An 18210-nucleotide genomic window follows, 5' to 3' on the forward strand; every position below is an offset into this window, starting at 1 on the left:
TATTCTCAGCAATACAGTGATTCAAGGCAAATCTGGAATGCTTATAAAAAATGCTATCCATCTCCAGAGAAAGAACTGATGAGGTCTGGATGTAGGTTGAAGAATACTTTTTCTTTATTTTTCTTGTTTATTTTAACCTGTGCTTTCTTTCTCAACATGACTAAGATATAAATACATTTTGCATTACTGCACTTGTGTAACCTATATCAAATTGCTTGCTTTCTCAAATGACTGGGGAAGGTAGAAAGAAAGGGTGAGAATGTGGAACTCAAATTTTTTAAAAATGTTTAAAAAATTGTTTCTACATGAAATTGGGGGGGAATAAAATATTAAATTGGGGGAGAGAGGAAGAGTTCCCAAGTTGAAAAATTCTGAGATCAGACTTTGTAGAGTAATGTGGATTTCTGTTTGCATCATGATTTTCAGTGTAGTTTTTTACAACTACATCATTTCTGTACAGTGTCCTACTTGGAGAACAAAGACAGTGAGATGTCCAGTGATGACACCTTATGGGGAGGTAAATTAAAAAGCCCTCAGAGTATATTTACTCTCTAAAGGAAATCGAAGCCACAATATCCTACTACAATTTTTATGATTCTTTGGGAGGGAGAAATTTCATCAGAACCTAATAGCCCTAATAGCAATCCCAAATTCAGTTCTTTTCTAGGTCTGAGTTGATGGTCTCTTTAAATGCTCTCCTAAATTTAAAGCTAAAAGAGACATCAGAGGTCATTTGATCTAACCTCCTCATTTTACAGATAGGAAAATTGAGACCTAGTTAAGTGATTTGTTTAAGGTCACATAATTAATAATTGGCAATGCTGGAATTGAATTAAAGCCCTTTTGATTTAAATCCAGCACTCTTTCCACTATACCATTCATTCTTGTTCCCTTTTCATGTTATTGTATTTGTCTCTTGAATCTTATACATATTTTCAGTGGGATGACACAAAAACTGTCCTTTATATAATATTTATTTAAAAGTAGTCTGAGTGCCTGTTTAACAGCTGGGAACCTTTTATCTCTATTTAGTAAATCTAGATGTGAGCTATACCATGAGTTTATTTAAAATTTTTCCAGTAGTACTTCAGATGGAGGTAGCAAACCAAAGACAGGAACTCACAGATCAGTTTCCAAGGATTGGACCCAATCCATGTGAACCTAGTCTCTTGAAGGACCAGTCCTAGGCCATTCCATGTACATTATTTTTAAAATGACTGAATTTTCCTTCAAAGTACTAGGAGATATAGTCATGAAATAGAAAGAAACATTAATAGGCATAAGAAATGGAATCTCAAAAATGTAACAAAATAGTTATAACTTTTTCATGAAAATCTCATAGTCTTAATTAAGTCCAAAAGCCTTGAAAAATGAAATTGTGTTTTGTTCATTGTTAGTTTTGTGTCTAAGAAGCCGATCATTTGGTCTGAGAATTAAGAGATCTCTGCATTAACTCTACCTCTACCTATCAATTATTTCAAGACATAAAGAATAAATCATACAATCAATTTAGGTCTTAATCCGTCTTTGAAAAGGACTACTCATTTATGACTTTCTAAAGCCTCTTTAAGAACAACATTTTTTTAGTATATGTGAGAAAGCACTGTAGTTCAATGTTAATCTTTTTTCAGCTTGAATTCCTACAGGATCATGGAGGATCATAGTGTATAGAGCTAGAAGAGACTTTTGAGATTATCCATTATTTTAGGCTTCCATAATTTTTTAGAGTAAGGTTAGCCCAAAGTACTTTGTAGTAATCAAATGATCTACTTCTTGACACAACCGAGGATGAACAAAATCCAATTTCTGAATAAATAGAATGGTTCTCTCCCTGATTGGGTGAGCAGGTTCATCATTATTATGTATGGGATACCATTTAAATCTTTTCTTTTTTGTTCTTTATTAATAATTAAGGCAAAGAACGACTTGCTGCTTACCTTGGAGTAACTGTTCTTCAAGCGAGTCAGTTTATAGAGAGTTTTCTTCAGAAATACAAGAAAATCCATGACTTTACCCAGGAAACAATCATGAAGTGCCACCACAAAGGTAATTAAACTTACTCATTTCCCTGTCTTCCTACTCTCAATAATAGATTTTCTTTTGCTGCTTTTCCATTCTGATGAGTGCCACAAAAGATGTGAACAAAACATGGCATATTTCTTCCTCCTTTTGCACTGTTCCTTGTATTCATGTCCTCCCTCTTTCTTTATCCATTGAATTTCTACAATTTCTTTGAAATCCAATTCAAATAACACTTTTTTCAGGAAATTTTCCCCCTCTAACTTCATGTAGTACTTTGTACCTTTCTAATATGCCTATTATCTTTTTATATAATAGCTTCTTTTTTTCAAAATACATGCAAAGATAGTTTTCAACATTCACCCTTGCAAAATCTTGTGTTCCAAATTTTTCTTTTTCTCTTCCACCCCCTAGATAGCAATAATTCAATATAGGTTAAAGATGTACAATTCTTCTAAGCATATTTTCACATTTATCATGCTGGTCAAGAAAACTCAGATCAAAAAGAAAACAAAGTGAGAAAGAAAATGAAAACAAGCAAATAACAGCAAAAATGTGAAAATACTATGTTGTGCTCCACATTTATTTAGTCCCCATAGCCCTCTTTGTGGATGCAGATGGCTTTCCATCACAAGTCTATTGGAATTGTAAAATGTTTATTATCTAATACTGTATGTTATAAATGTGTTTACAACTTATTCCATTATTATGTGAAAAGTTCTTGGAAAATAGGGATTCTGTCTTTCCTGGTTTTTATCAAAACATTTTGTATACATTAGGTATTTAATATATTTTTCTTGAATGAATGAGTGAATAAACTCACAGCCTTAAGTCAGGAAGGGTACTAGTAGATCTCCCCTAGAACCATACCAATATGTCAGTACCTGACAGCAGTAGGGAACACATACTTTAAAAGTTGAAGCTTTAGGAGTGTGAGATGAACTTACTGTCAGTCCCCTGGTATTCCTCATAGCTTGCCTCACCTCCTAAATCATCACTTCTGTAACTACTTCCTCACTTTTATCTCAATCCCTTAAATTTTGCTGCTCTAAAGAAACAGATACTAACCCAGACTGGCATTTTTATTTGTTAGCTCTCCCTTGAATCTTGATTCAGAATCATCACCAGTGATGAGGAACAGCTACATCACGGAGTAGCCAATTTTATTGCTGGGCAACTTTTATTATTAGAAATATTTGTTCTTACCTTGACCTGATATCTGCTTGTCTCTTATTCTTAGCGTCCCAGAGCTCTATCTCTATTTGGTAGAGCAAATCAATGGATAAGTCCTTTCTACAGAATCCTTTTCAGATCGCTCTCTGTCCTCTTTTTTAATATTTCCACCTATGGTAAGATAAATAATTGCCTATCAATATAAGGAATTCCATTTTGAGTTAGCTTTAAGAATTAAGATCTTATTTATACTGTCCCCAAAAATGTCTCCCTGAAACTTACACCTATGGGGAAGAGATCTGAATAGAAATCGTTTTACCTCCTGAGTCTTTGCTTCCTTCATCCATAAAATGAAGGGTTTGACACCAAAGACACTTTTAAGATGAAGTCCAACCTAAAGCCCAGATGCTCTAAAAGAAGAGGCAATTAGAACATTCTCCATGAGAGTGCAGACTTGAAGGAATCAGAGGCAAGCAGGACAGCTTGGAACATTGCTTTTCAAGAACTCTGCATGATTGAGATTCTCAGTTTGCTATGTGTCAGGTTCGGAATTTTAAAAATATTTTTAAATAAAGTCAGTGCTGATTTTGGATGCTGACTTTGGAGTTAGGAGACCTGGGTTTGAATCCCTGCTCCATTCCTTATGCTTTAGGTAATCTAAAGTCACCTAAGTCACAACCCCTCTGGACCTTACTTTCCTTATCTTTAAAAGGAAGGGTTGAAAATGGATGGTCTCCCTTCCAACTCTAAAGCCAATGGTCATAAAAAGGATAAGAAGTTACTCTTTACCACAAATCATAGGGGAAATTAATTTTCAGATTTGCAGTTGCTATTATTATTCATAGTGAAGAACATTCAGTGTTATAAAATTGGTTTCCTGAGGAAATGCAATAGTAATCGTTTCTCAAGAAACATTTTTGATTTTTGAAGAGCATTTCCAACCTCTTTCTGTGATTGTTTATAAATGGTTTCTATGCATCCCAGGAACATGCTGTTACTAGTTACTTTTTGCAGTCTAGGAAAAACTTCCTATCTGTAGGTCAGGAAAAAGGGTCAGGGGCCAGGTCAAAATTCCAATTAACTGAGGAATCATTCATGTTGCCTCAGGCAATCTCATTGTTGTCTAGTTCTTTTCCCAAAGATGTTCTATTCAATGAAAAGACAGTGATTTATACAACCAGTTTGCCAAAGTCCCAAGAGGCAAAGAGCCCACAAAAGTTAGACCAAAGAGGTCCCACTCCTGTAGTAGAGAAGACACACAGTATAGGCAAGTGTAATAGAGCCATTGTGCCTAAAGGTACACCTCAAGGTTAAAACCATTTTCATAACAATACTAAAATGTCATTTCTAATCCAGTAAGTATTGATAGATATCACCTATATAAATAGAAACTCTTTGTAGTGTTCTCAATAATTTTTAAGAGTGTAAAACGGGTCCTGAGACCAAAAAGTCTGAGAATTGATACTTTTAAAAAAAAATCACCTTGGTAGTAAGTGGATGATGGATTGGATTGGGGGCTGGTGGCGGGGGGGAACAACTTAAAACTGAGGTAACGATCTAGAAGGCTGTTCCAATGGTCCAAGTGTGAGTGAAGCAGGCATGAATTGGTGGAGTAGCTAGGAAAGAGGGATATATCTGAAAGATATTGTGAAAGGGGAAATGACAGGAGTTAGCAATAGAGTGAGTATGAGGGGTAAGTGGGGAGTTGAAGATGCCACCAAGGTTGCTGGGAGGATGGTAGTGCCCTCAAAAGTAATAGGGAGTTCAGTAGAGTTTGAGGGCGGAAATACTTTTGTATTGATCATCTGGAGTTTGAGGTGCCTACAAGACAGTCATTTTGAGATACACGAAAGACAGTTGGTGATGAATGACAGAAGAAGTTCAGGTGAGAGATTAGGGCTACATGTATAAATCTGAGAATCATCTGCACAGAGATGGTAACTGAATCCATAGGAACTTAAGGACATTCAGGAAAGGGTGACCAGCATGATAAAGGGCCCTGAGATTAATGTCATGCATTTAAGGAATGGTTAAACTACTGGGAATGTTTTGCCAAGGCAAGGGAAGATTTAAGGGAGACACATTAGATGTCTGCAAGTGTTTGAAGGGCTAGCATATAAATGAGGGTCATACTTGTGCTACAGACATATTAAGAGCAATGAGTAAGAATTCTGCAAAGAGTTCTAACAATTAAAAAACTAACAAAGTGGAACTGGCTCCTTGGGAGTGGAAGAATGAAGTGATGAAGTTCATCCCTTCCCTTCTTCAGACCTTAGTTTCCTCACCCATAAAATGAAGGGGTTGACTAAATGATCGCTAAGATCCCTTCCGGCACCATACTCTATTATGTCATGTACAAGCTCATTAATGCGTCTGTACTTATGCTTCTTCCAATTTCCATTGTATCTGTTTTCTCTTTCATAAAACCAAAGGATATGTGGTTTCTATCATGGGACGCAGAAGACCCCTGCCAAATATCAATGCAAAGGATTACAGACTGAGGACTCAAGCAGAAAGACAAGCAGTAAACTTTGTGGTCCAAGGTAAAACAATAACCATTCATTCCTACTCCTTGAATTTCTCAGATCTGATCTAGTAAAACATAGCTCAGTTATTTCCTTGTGAGTTTGCTATTATATGCTACTTCTGGTAGTGCTTTGTAGGCTTCTTGGGATGGTTTTTAAAAACCTACTTCATTTATCTTGTCAACAATTTCTAAAATGTGACATTTTAGTATCTTACAAAAATATTCAAACCAGTAGAAGTTGAGTAATTTTCAGCTACTCTAGACGTAAACCCTAGGGATTCCATCTCGTGACTGTCTTTTACTGATCATTAATATTTGGGCACCTTAGTGAACTAATCTCTATAGCCTGAGATCATGATACTTAAGTGCCACATTATTGAGAGTCAGTAGCATCTAACAAGTGGCAGGAAAGGCAATTGACTATGGAATATTTCAAGGGCAGCCCCAAAAGATTATGGCTAACTAACTACAGTTCTTGAGAAATGCCAAACTCCTGCCGAAGAGATGATGGACTGAATGAAAACTGAGACATATTTCTTATATATGGCTAATGTGAAATTTTATTTTGCCTTATTATAAGTGTTCTTAACAGTTTTGGTTTTATTCTGCTCTGTTAATATAGAGTGAGGGAAGGAAGTGGGAGGGAGAAAGGATTGATCTTTGTTGAAAATGAAATACAATTTTAATTTTTAAAAAATAAGCATCATGAATCAGTAATTCCCAGAACCAAAGGAGTGGCTCAATATTGATAAACCCCTGCAAGAACATTAAACATTAAGTTGTGACTATTCGCAAAAGTGGTACCTGAAGGCACCTGCAATATACAATCCTAGTGACACAAGATAGGATAAGACGCAAGGACATTTCAAAGCAATAAAACAAAGATGTTTGTTGCAAACACATCTCATGAGCCTCTAAAATGGGAATTCAGCTGGCTAGAATGTTAGAATGTGCTATACACTTTTTTAGATGCTGACTGTCCTTTTACTTAATGAGATAAAAGGCCTTGCAGAATTCTCCTCTCCATTGACATATTAGGAAAGATGAAGATTTTTCTAGAATAGAAAAAATTAATTTAAGAAAGTTAGGAATACAAGTGTTATAAGAAAAAGGTAATTGAAACCAGGATCATGAGTCTGGTCAGTAAAGGTTAAAAAGGAGAAAGGAAGAAGGAAACCTTGGGAGCTATCAACAAGAATGGAAGTAATCTCAAAAGGGAAGAAGCAGCTTCCTATGTTAGAACAACAAGAGACTTCCACAAATGCCAGAGGCTCGAGGGGAACTAATACTATATTAGTAGTTGGTAACAAAAGGGCAGGTGGCCAATTAGGTAGTGGGTCATCTTCCTAGAAAGGCTGTATGTAGATATGACAGACTTATCAAATCAATGAAATGCCAGTCATTACCACTGATTCATTAGGGATAATTGCATTTCCAAGGAATAGGAAACCCTAGGCAAGAAACCAAAGGAATTAGTTTCATAAGTTATGTTTACATGCTTCTTGCAATTAAAAGTTATGACTTTTGAGAATAAAAATGATAATTCCCATTTACTTAACACCTTAAGGTTTACAAAATGCTTTTCCTAAAACATCCTTGTGAAGTAAGTAATACAACCATTTATTCTTATGTCCATTTTATTGCTAAAGAGACTAAGGCTTTGAGAGATTCTGTGAAATACTCATTGTCCCATAGAATCTATGGGAAGACTCAAAACCAGGTTTCCTGACTATAAGGTCAGAACTCTTTTCATTACACATGCTGCCATGCAAACAGTAAGATGAGAAGTCAACTTTGTACATGATATTTTACAAAGTAACTGAAGACCCAAAACAATTTGTAAAACAATGTGGTACAGTGGCAAAAGCAGCAGTAAATTTAGAAGTTGGGAAGACCTGGCTCTTCTCCTTGCTACCTATGTGACTTTGGGCAAGCTGTTCCCTCTCTTTGAACTCCATTTCTGTACCATGGAGATCAGACTGACACATGATCAACTTCCCCTGGTTGCTGTGAGGAAAGCACTTTGTAAAGTGCTACTTTGTGTGTTCTGTTCTGGGATGAAAGTGGTCTTTAAATACCCAAAGACTGTCATGTGCAAGAGAAATCATAATCACAAGCATTTTGTGTGGCTCCAGGAGCATAAATAGAATGCATGAGTGGCAGTGACAGGAAGAGAGATTTCAGCTCAATAAAAGGAAAAGGTTTCTAATAACAAAAGCTGTCTCAGAGTAGAATACTTTGAGAGAGACAGAGACAGAGACAGAATGGGAGAAAGAGACAGAGACAGAATGGGAGAAAGAGACAGAGACAGAAACAGAGACAGACAGACAGAGATGGACAGAGAGACACAGAGAGATTCTCTTCCCTTATCAGATAACTTAAAGCAGCTATTACTAAGAAAAGCAGGCTTGCAGCACTCTACAAACAGAAAGCAACACAAAGCTTGTCTGTGAGAATCTGATGAGGAAAGGGATATGGTTGAGGTATGTGCAAAAGCTACACTCATAGTCTAGGAAAGATGTTTAGGAGATGGGCATGGAGAGTGTGCTCTAACTTAACAGAACGTTGCATCAGCTGATGAGAGTTCAGGGATAAATGGCCTGGACTAGTCTGAGAATTGGGTTGTACTCAGCTGGGAAGGTGGAGGTGAGGAAGGAGCTAGAAGAGACTGATGGTCAGGGAGGAATGCTGCTTTGTCTCACTTAATATAAACCAAGATGCTCTTCCTTTTTAGGATCCGCTGCTGACCTCTGCAAAATGGCCATGATCAAGATATTTGCTTCAATTGCTACTTCTCCAAAGCTGACGGCCAGGTTAGTGAATGACGTGGACATTTATTTAGCTATTTTGGTTAAGGAAACAAGTTCCTGAGGTACCTTTGCCATAATTCCTTAACCAAAGCAGAACATCAGTAAGAGTACTGAACTTAATGTCACAGGAGCTGGGTCTGAATCCCAATTCTGCGATTTAATCTCTGTGTGACATTGGACAGGTCCCTTAAACTCTCTGGGTCTTACATGTAAAGTAGCAGATTGCATTTGATGAGCTCCAAAGTGTCTCTGAACTCTGTCATATGATCCGATGATCCTGTGACTTCTCTGTGCATCAATGTACATTTACAAAATAGGAATGATACCTGTACTATTGGCTTCATGGGACAAATTGTGATATTAATTAATTAATCATGAATAAAAAAGTACTTTGTATTTATTCATTCTTTCCATAAACATAAATTAAATATGCAAAGTACTCTGCTTTACAAACTTTTAAGAAATGTCACATAAATCTCAGTTAATTTATCATTGCTTTAACTTCTCGAATATTGTTTTAGTCTTTCTTTAACTGGATTTTGTGTGACTATTTGAATGTATAATCTGTCGTCTGTGAACCATACACCTTTTGAAATCAGAAGCTTAAACTGCTATTTTAAAATGTATTCTTTGTGCCTAGTTTTGAAACCTCAATTTTAAGATCATTATAGTCATCATTGACACAAACCTAAATACTGGTTCCTAGGCAAATTTAGGAATAGTCTAATGTGCATCACAGATTTGAGGAAAGCCGATTTTAAAGGGTTCAAATCAATTAGGATCCCATGGACTGAATTCTAGGAAGTCAGACTAGGTGGGAAAACTTTCAATGAAACATTACTTTTGAGGAGCAAAAAAATGAAGCTCTTCTTTTCTTTTTAAGAGATTGATGATTTATGGTCAAAGAATAACTAGAGAACATTATGAAATGCAAATTGGATAATTTTGATTATATTAAATTACACAAACAAAACCAATGCAATTAAGATTAGAAGGGAAACAGGAAGCTGGAGAAAAAAATTTAATAACCTTTAATAACCGGTGTTTCTGATAAAGGCATCATTTCTAGAATATATATAGATAATGGACTCAAATTATAAAAATAAAAGCCATTCCCCAATGATAAATGGTCAAAGGATATGAACAGACAATTTTCAGATGAAGAAATTAAAGCCAATTCTAGTCATATGGAAAAATGTTCTAAATCACTATTGATTAAAGAAATTCAAATTAAGACAGCTCTGAGGTACCCCTTCACACCTCTCAGTTTGGGTAAGATGACAGAAAAGATAATGATAAATTTTGGAGGAGATTAGGGAAAACTAAGATATTAGTGCATTGTTGATGGAGGAGTGAAATGGAAAAATAGTTGCAAAAATATAACTGAACATAAAATAGAAAAAAATAATCCTATTTTGAAAAAATATATGTGCATACACACATTTATATGTATAATCTTTGTTAAATGATGACCTTCTCTAGTGCTGGTTGGATGTGGAGGGAGGAAGAGAGACAGTTCAGAACTTAAATTTAACCAAAAAAAGTTAAATTTTTAAAAAGCAAGCACTTACAACAACTCTGGGAGATAGGTGCTGTTATTTCATTTTTCCCTTTAATAAATCGGGGAATTGAGGTAAACAGAAGTGAAGTCACATAACTAATACATTTTTGAGACCTACGTTTTTGACTCTGGTTTCCTCATCCATACATTTCCTAGCATTTTTTTCTGCCTTAGTACCTTTTTGTTTTATTGTTCAGTCATTTCCATATATGTATGTGTGCATAAATAAAATATGCACACATATATATATTTGGATATATATAATATATACATTGTATATATTATATATATACATTATGTATATATATGTAGATGTTTTGTAGATAGATATATAGTAAAGATAGATGTTATAGATAGATATATTTTTAGATGAATACATGGTTAGCATTAAATGGGGTAATTATTAAAAGTTATGCCGACTCAGTGACCTAAGCTCTGTTAAGGGAGGATCTGTTGAGAAAAGCATCACCAGTCTGCAGCTTTTATATTACCTGCATTCATCACATACCCCCTACCTGTTCAAACATCATGCACCTGCTGCCTTGGGGAGGAACTGAGGCATAATGTTATTTAGTAAGTTTGGTCGTATCTAACTTTTCATGATCCTATCTAGATTTTCTTGGCAAAGACTCTGGAGTGGTTCACCATTTCCTTCTCCAGTTCATTTTACAGATGAGGAAACTGAGATAAACAGGTCTAAGTGATTTGCCCAGGGTCACACAGCTAATAAGGGTATGAGGCCATATTGAAATTCCCTGACTCCAGGCCTGGCAGTACCTAGCTGCCCTTGAGATGCAATGGCCCATCCCTTTTTTGCTGATATGGACCTCTCTAAATTGTCTTTCTCTCATTACAAAAACTATCAATAAAAGCAGGCTCCATCTTGAATCTCTTCCTGATTTCTAGCGATTAGCCAATCAACATGTTGCTAACTTGACATGTTTTAGAGCCTGTTTTGTTATCTCTAAAATGAGAGTTTTAGATAAGATGCTCTTTAAGTTTTCTTACAGCAGAGGGGTCAGATGAAAACCAGATTAAAATGTAATTGGGAATTGCTTAACGAACAGTAAAAATACAATGCAACATAGATGATGTTCATTTAACTCAATGATAATCATTCAGTTGTTGTAATAATTATAATTATTAATCATTCATAGATAATGTTCATTTAATTTATGATTTTCTAAGTCAATAGACAGCCCTCAGGAATCCATTTCAATGTGAGTTTGACCCTCATGCCTTACAGATTTGAATGCTGTGGTGTTCTAAGCATGTCTGCAACCTAAATTATTAGTCTGAATGGTGCCCAAGGCCATAGAGGAAAGTTCATCTAACAGCTTTGTGTGGCAATAGGTCACAGATACATTCTGACCCATCATTACATGCCATATACAAACTTTTGAGAATCACCAAATATACAAGAGAAATTGATGATCTTAAAGTCACACAACTGTAAGATCAGTTTGGAGCTGGAGGGGACTTTTGTATTTGAAGTTACTTATTTTACAGAGGGGAAAACAAAGACCCAAAGAGGGTCAGTGCCTTGTCCAGCTCACAAACCACAAGGAAGCGGCTGAACTGAGATGCAGACCTTGGCCTTTTGATTCCAGAGTCAGGGATGCTTTCCACACCATCTCACTGCCTCCCAAATCTCTGCTTCATCTTCCCAAACCAGCACTGCCATGAAACTCCCTGGATGCTGAGCTGGGCTTCTTATGACCTAGTTGCAACGAGTAATGTTTCCGGACTAAAGCCGAAATGAAATCTTAGCAAGTTGTGTTGGAGGCTTTGTGTTGGAGGCTTAGACTTTACTTAAGCTGAAAATCTCAGTCCTGAGGCTGGTGAGGTTCTGGGGATCACTTTCACTTTAACAGATAAGATTCAATTGGAACCTTAGACTTATTGGAAATTTCATTCCTCATTCAGATGATTCTAATTGCATGACTGGAAATTTTCCATCCATGAAGACAAGTCCCTAATTAGTGTCGACTTTGCTAGGGCACTTTTAGACAAATCCTCAGTCCATGGCTTAAATCTTCTCATGACTTGCTTAGTCTGGAAGCGCTCGATAGCTGATTCTTGACCTATAAAACTAATCATAAGCGGGCTAATCTCCCTGTGAGGGAGCTGGCTCTGGTCTGACCATGAAAGCCTAGTGTCTAGAGCTGGAAGGGACCCCAGAAATCACTGAGCCTGACCTCTCATTTTCCAGAGGCCTAAGAAAGAGGAAGGGACTTGCTTAGACTATGGAGAGAAGCCAAGCTAGGACTCAAACTGTGGACTAGTGACTCCACGCCCAGGGCTCTTTCCACTGTACTACCCATGTCCATTAAGGAGCAGAGAAGTGGAATGGAATTAAATAATCCTAAGTGTGAGCTCTTGGAAATCCACAAAAACGTTGAGATGGGGAGCTGGCAGATTTCTAAAGGTTTCATTTTCCTTTGCAGAGAAGGGAAAATGCCTGAAAGTTATCTACTGTAACTCTCTAATCTAATCTCCTGCATGAACAGAGATAGAACTGTGAGATTTTAATCACCAAAGAACCAACGTCACAATTTGTGAAATTTGCTTCTAATGCTATCCCTTGTTCTCATGTCTTGGACTGTAATGATGAGAAAAACGCACTAAATGAATGTTTTTTAGTTCATAGATATGTTTATATACATTTAAGCTTCTTTTCCAAAGTTGTTATTAGACATTTGAGTTTCTTAACTTCTCACAAGATTTAAAGCTGCAAGGGACCCCTCTATAATTGTGAATAATTAAGATTCAGCAATATCTTAAGTTAAAAATAAAATGTCTTTTTGAAATCAGTCACTGGTGAAAGAATAGAATGTAAAAGAAATCTTTTTTTAAATCCTGGGAATAGAATTTTCCTTTCTTCTTAAAAAACAAATTATTTCACTCATTAAAGATGTGAATGAAAATCAACTTGATAAAATCTTCCTAAAACTAAAAATACAGCAGTTTTTACTTCCCTGTGAGAATTACCTGTGTCCAGCAGCTTCTGTACCTCCAGTGCTTGGCTGTGTGCCATAATAGAAAGAGAAAATTGGTCTGAGTCTAAGGTCCTGGGTTTGAATCTCATCAGGAACTGCTGCTTCTTACTTATATCCTAGAATCCAACTTCTAAAAACTAGAAGGGACTTTAGGGTCCATCTATTGCAAATCCTTATTGATAGGTAAAGTGGCCAGCTCAAAGTCTCATGGCTAATAAATGTCAGGACTGAAATTTGCTAACTCAAATCAACATCCTTTCCACTGTATTATTCTGTATAACTTCTCTCGAGGCCTCAGTTGCCCCATTTTCAAAATAAGATAGTTGAACTAGGTAACTTCTGAAGTCCTTTCTAACTCTAAGTGTTATGACCTGATATATCTGGGGGGAAAAAAAACCAATGTAAAACAGATTATACTTTGATGTCCAATATCTGCACAGGTTAGCTTTTCCTATTACATGGGACTGAAGGAGTTCACATGCAATTTGGGAAATTTCCACAGCATTCTGCATCATCCAGCGCTTCCAGGAGAAAAAGCAAAACAGGTCCCCTACTTGCCGGGAGGATGCAGGCACTCAGAAATGCTAGAGTCTTACAAATCAATCTGTTTTAGATATCTTTATCACTCCCAGCCACAGGATCTTCTTAGCTGGAAGTATTCCATTGTGAACTGCAGACCTTTGTGGGAAAACAAGGCAGCCATAGCAGCAGGGAAATGATGGTAACCAAAACATAAAATCTACACTTTAGATATGCCTAAAATTCCAATTCACAAAAGTTGGAAGAGACCTCAGGGGTCAGCTCACGTAACTCATACCTGCAAAACACTTTCTCTATCTCTGCCTGTAGTCATCTCCCGTGGCAGTTTGTTCCATCCCTGGAGAGCGCCAATGGTTAAAAATGTTTCCCTAAAAATGATGTCCCTTACATCAAGCTAAAATCTGCCTCTTTGCAATTTCTCTGCATTTCTCCTACTCTGTCCTCTGGGACCAAATGAAAAATCCCTCTTCCCTTTGACAGCTCTTTAAATGCTTGCATAGAACTCTCATGATGCCAAAAAGTCTTGTCTTCTTCGAGCTGAACAATTCAATTGAGACATGTACCACATAGAGAAGGTAAAGAAAATGCCATCATCAGAGTAAACTGAACAGAATCAAGAAAACACTGTACACAGGAACAGCAATATCATCGGTGATCAACTTGAAAGACTTAGCTATTCTGATCAAAACAATGATCCAAGACAATTCAAAAAAACTCATGATGAAAAATGCTATCTATCCACTTCCAGAGAAAGAAGCAAAACTTTTTTCATTTTCTTTATTTTAATTAATTTTAGGTAATATGGCTCCATATGGAAATATTTAGCACAATTTCACATGTATATTTCACATGTATAATTGATATTATAAATCTTGCTTTCTCAATTAGTGAGGGAGGAAAGAGAGAATTCAAAACTTAAATTTTTTTAAATGAATGTTAAAAATCATACATTTAAAATGGAAAGGGGAGAAAATGGCATCTTTCAAGATGAGTTATCTCTCACATTTAATTGTGATAAGGAAACCCTAAAGATGTGATAAAAATCATCCTGCAGAATTTTCCACCAAATTCCCATGATTGACATATACATTAAAATCCTGGTCAACTCCTATTACAACCAAAAGCTTAATAGCTTAAAGATTTATATAACCTAATTCTTAACTTGTTTTTTTCATAAGCCACCAATCTGAGTTTTGTATTTTATTGTTGTTGTTTTTAAGTATTGTAGTCACTTATATTAAGTGGTCAGATGACACAGTAGGAGGAGAGCTGGACTTCAAATCAAAAACTGAATTCAAATCCTTTTTTTTTGTCTTCAGTCTTAACCAATAATAGGAAACTGAGTATCAGAAGGATAAATTAGCCACTGGCCACACAAGCTAGTAAATATCAGAAGCAGTTTAACTCAAAGAGAGTTAACTGAGGTCATGGAGTTAAAAGTCAGAAGCCTTGATCTGCAGGAGACAGCTCAGTGGTTTAGATACTATGGCCATGAGTAAGTCATTGCTATCTATAAGCCTTAGTTTCCTCTGCTGTCAAATGAAAGAATTAAAAGGAAATGTGAAAGATTTGTATGAAATGATGCAGAGCCAAGAGAGCAGAAACCAAGAGAACCACATGTACAATTACTCGTCAGCCCTTGTATGATTACAGAGTGCTTTACATACGTTTTTCCAGTAATCTTCACAGAAACCTTTCAAAGTCAGTGCTACTAATAGCTTTAATTTTACAGATGAAGAAACAGAAGCTAAGAGACATCAGATGACTTGCTAAGTGTCTGAGGCAAGATTTAAATTCAGTTCTTGAATTGAAATCCAGCTCTCCATTTACTCTGTCATCTAGCCATCTTAATATAAGTTATTACAATATTTAAAAAAACCAAACTTTCCCCAAAAACAAACAAAATCCTAAACTTATATTATTCACAGTGAACAATCTCAATTCTAAAGAAAAAAACATATGATCTGCATCTCTCTTCTCAGTAGACTTAGTTGTTCTGTTAGTCAATTTTGTTTTAACTTTTTTCCTTTCATACAAGGAAGAGTTTGAGAAAGATTGGAGAAAGGCAATTAGGAGATTGAAAAATGACGATGAGATCAAAACAAATATGCATAATTTTAATAGGGTAAAATAATAAAATGAAAAAATTAGACAGTGTGATCCTTGGAGTTCCCAAACCATAACCCAACTCTCGTAGATCCTGTTCTTGGTCACAGGAAGACCTGGATGAGAGTGTAGTTCTTTGTTGCTGTTAAGACATTTCAGTTGTGTCTAACTCTCTATGAACCCATTTGGAGTTTTCTGAGACTGAACTCAGTGCAAATCCTCCCAAGTCCCACTAGGGACATGTTCTGTTCAATGATAATGAACTGACCTCAGCTCAAGCCCCAGCCCCACTAATGATTATCTGTGAGACTCTAAGCATGGTGCTAAGGTTCTTTTTCTATAAAATAAATATAATATTTACACTATCTATCTCAAAGGAAAATTATAGGAAAAACAGACAAACAATTTTTAAAGTAATATGGGGACACAAGAAGTTTTTTTTAAAAAGAATGAGATAATAGATAACAAGTATAGGTAACTGTGTCAGGACAATGTAGGAGGGGGAAATAGAGCTAAGCAAGAGTCTTAGCCATGCACATGTACTATAGGCAGGCAGGGTCAAAAGTAGGAAGCTGTCACAGAATCAATCAAACACCAAACATTTAATAAGAAAAGAAAAGAAAAATCCTTTGCCCTCAAGAAGCCCCCATTCCAATGAGGGAAACATTAAATAACTAGATATAAAATTAATCCCTAGTAGATGGAAAATTGTCTTAGAGAGGAAAGCTAGAGGGACCACAAAAGGCCAGATGCTGAAAGGCAAAAACTGAGGCTTAAAAGAAGCCAGGTGAAGGATGGATCTTCTAATGCATGGAGGGAAGCTGCTAATGTCTCCGAAGACTGAAAAAATGGAAAGAGGCTTGGCTGTGAAGAATTTTAAAAGTTAAAATGGAATAGTTTATCATTTTATCCTAGAGAGAATAGGGACTCCTTGGACTGTATGGTGTGGGGAGGATGGGAAAAGGTTGATATGATTAAACCAGTGCTTCAGAAAACACTAGCAATTGTGAGGAGGGTGGATTAGAAAGCTGTGGCAATTGTCTGAACCAAAAGTAGTGATTTGTTTGAATGAGGGTGTGGTGGAGTGGAAGCAGAATAAGGCAGATGAATTCCAGAAATGTAGAAGTACAATTGAGAAGATTTGGAAAGTGATTGGGACATAAGAGATGAGAGTAGTGTCATTTCATTAGATTGTATCACCTACCCAGGAGCTTTTAATATTTCTCTACTTAGATCTATCTTTATCTGTGTAAAGAGTATTTTGTAATTGTTTTCATATAGTTTTGTGTGTTTTGACAAGTAGACTTCCAAGTATTTTATACTATTAAAGCTATTTTAAGTAGAATCTCTCTTTCCACATCTTCCTGTTGGATTTTGTTAGTAACATACAGAAATGCTAAAAATTTGAGTGGATTTATTTTTGTATTCTCCAACCTTTCTGAAATTATTAATTGTTTCATTTAATTTTTAATTGCCTCTACAGGGTATTCTAAGTAAACAATATTTTCTGCAAAAAAATGATAATTTTGATTGCTCCTTGCCTATGCTTATTTCTTTAATTTCTTTTTCTTGTCTTATTGCTATAACTAATTTCTAACACTATATTGATTAATACTGGTGATGATAGAAACCCTTGCTTTATCCTTGATTTTAATGAAAAGGTCTCTAGCTTATCTTCATAATAGATAATGCTGTTTCTTTTTTATCATTTTAAAGAAAACACTATTTATTCCTATGATGTCAAAACCCTTTCTGTTAATGTATTGTGATTTTTCTTGTTTTGTTATTAATATGATCATTTATGTTTATAGTTTTCCTAATATCAAATAAACTTTGCATTTCTTATATAAATCCATCCTGGTCATAATATATAATCTTTGTGATATGTGGCTATGGTCTCCTTGCTAATATTTTATTTTAAAATTTCACCTCAATATTCATTAGCAATATTGAGCTATACTTTTCTTCCTCTGTTTTGATTCATCCTGGTTTAGCTAATTAAGTCTATTATTTATGCCATAAGAGGAATTTGGTAGAAATCTTTCTTATCCTATCTTTTCAAACAGATTATGTAGTATTGGAATTATTCATTTATTTAATAGAATTCTATCTGGTTTTTCTTTTGGAAATTCATTTTGGCTTTTCTTCAATTTGTTTTTACTAAAATAAGCTTACTTAAGAACTCTAACTCCTTTTTCTTCATCTGGGCAATTTATTATTTTTATAAATATTCATCTATTTTATTTAGTTTGTCAGTTTTATTGGCATATAATTGAAAGAAATAGCTCCCTACTAATTTCTTTTCCTTCACTCTCATTACTTGTGAGTTTACTTTTTTCATTTTTGACATTGTCAATTGGTTTTCTTTTTTTTAATCACATTAACTAATTTATTCTCCGTGGAATTAAAGTTTGTTGGATTTTTTTTTTTTCAAAAAGCAGTTTTATTTTTAATTCAACTGTTTTTTTTTTATTT

General features: G+C 35.5%; 1 protein-coding gene across 1 annotated transcript in view; it reads left to right on the forward strand.

The window, feature by feature from the left end:
- Positions 1-18210, forward strand: part of POLN (DNA polymerase nu) — a 303684-nt gene that overhangs the window by 242597 nt on the left and 42877 nt on the right. Inside the window, exons 19-21 of the mRNA XM_031942946.1 lie at positions 1915-2046; positions 5625-5735; positions 8454-8532. Coding sequence (XP_031798806.1) covers positions 1915-2046; positions 5625-5735; positions 8454-8532 — 322 coding nt within the window. The remainder of the gene's footprint in view (positions 1-1914; positions 2047-5624; positions 5736-8453; positions 8533-18210) is intronic.

This window comes from Sarcophilus harrisii, chromosome 6 (genome assembly GCF_902635505.1).
Source record: "Sarcophilus harrisii chromosome 6, mSarHar1.11, whole genome shotgun sequence".
NCBI classification, from domain to species: Eukaryota; Metazoa; Chordata; class Mammalia; order Dasyuromorphia; family Dasyuridae; genus Sarcophilus; species Sarcophilus harrisii.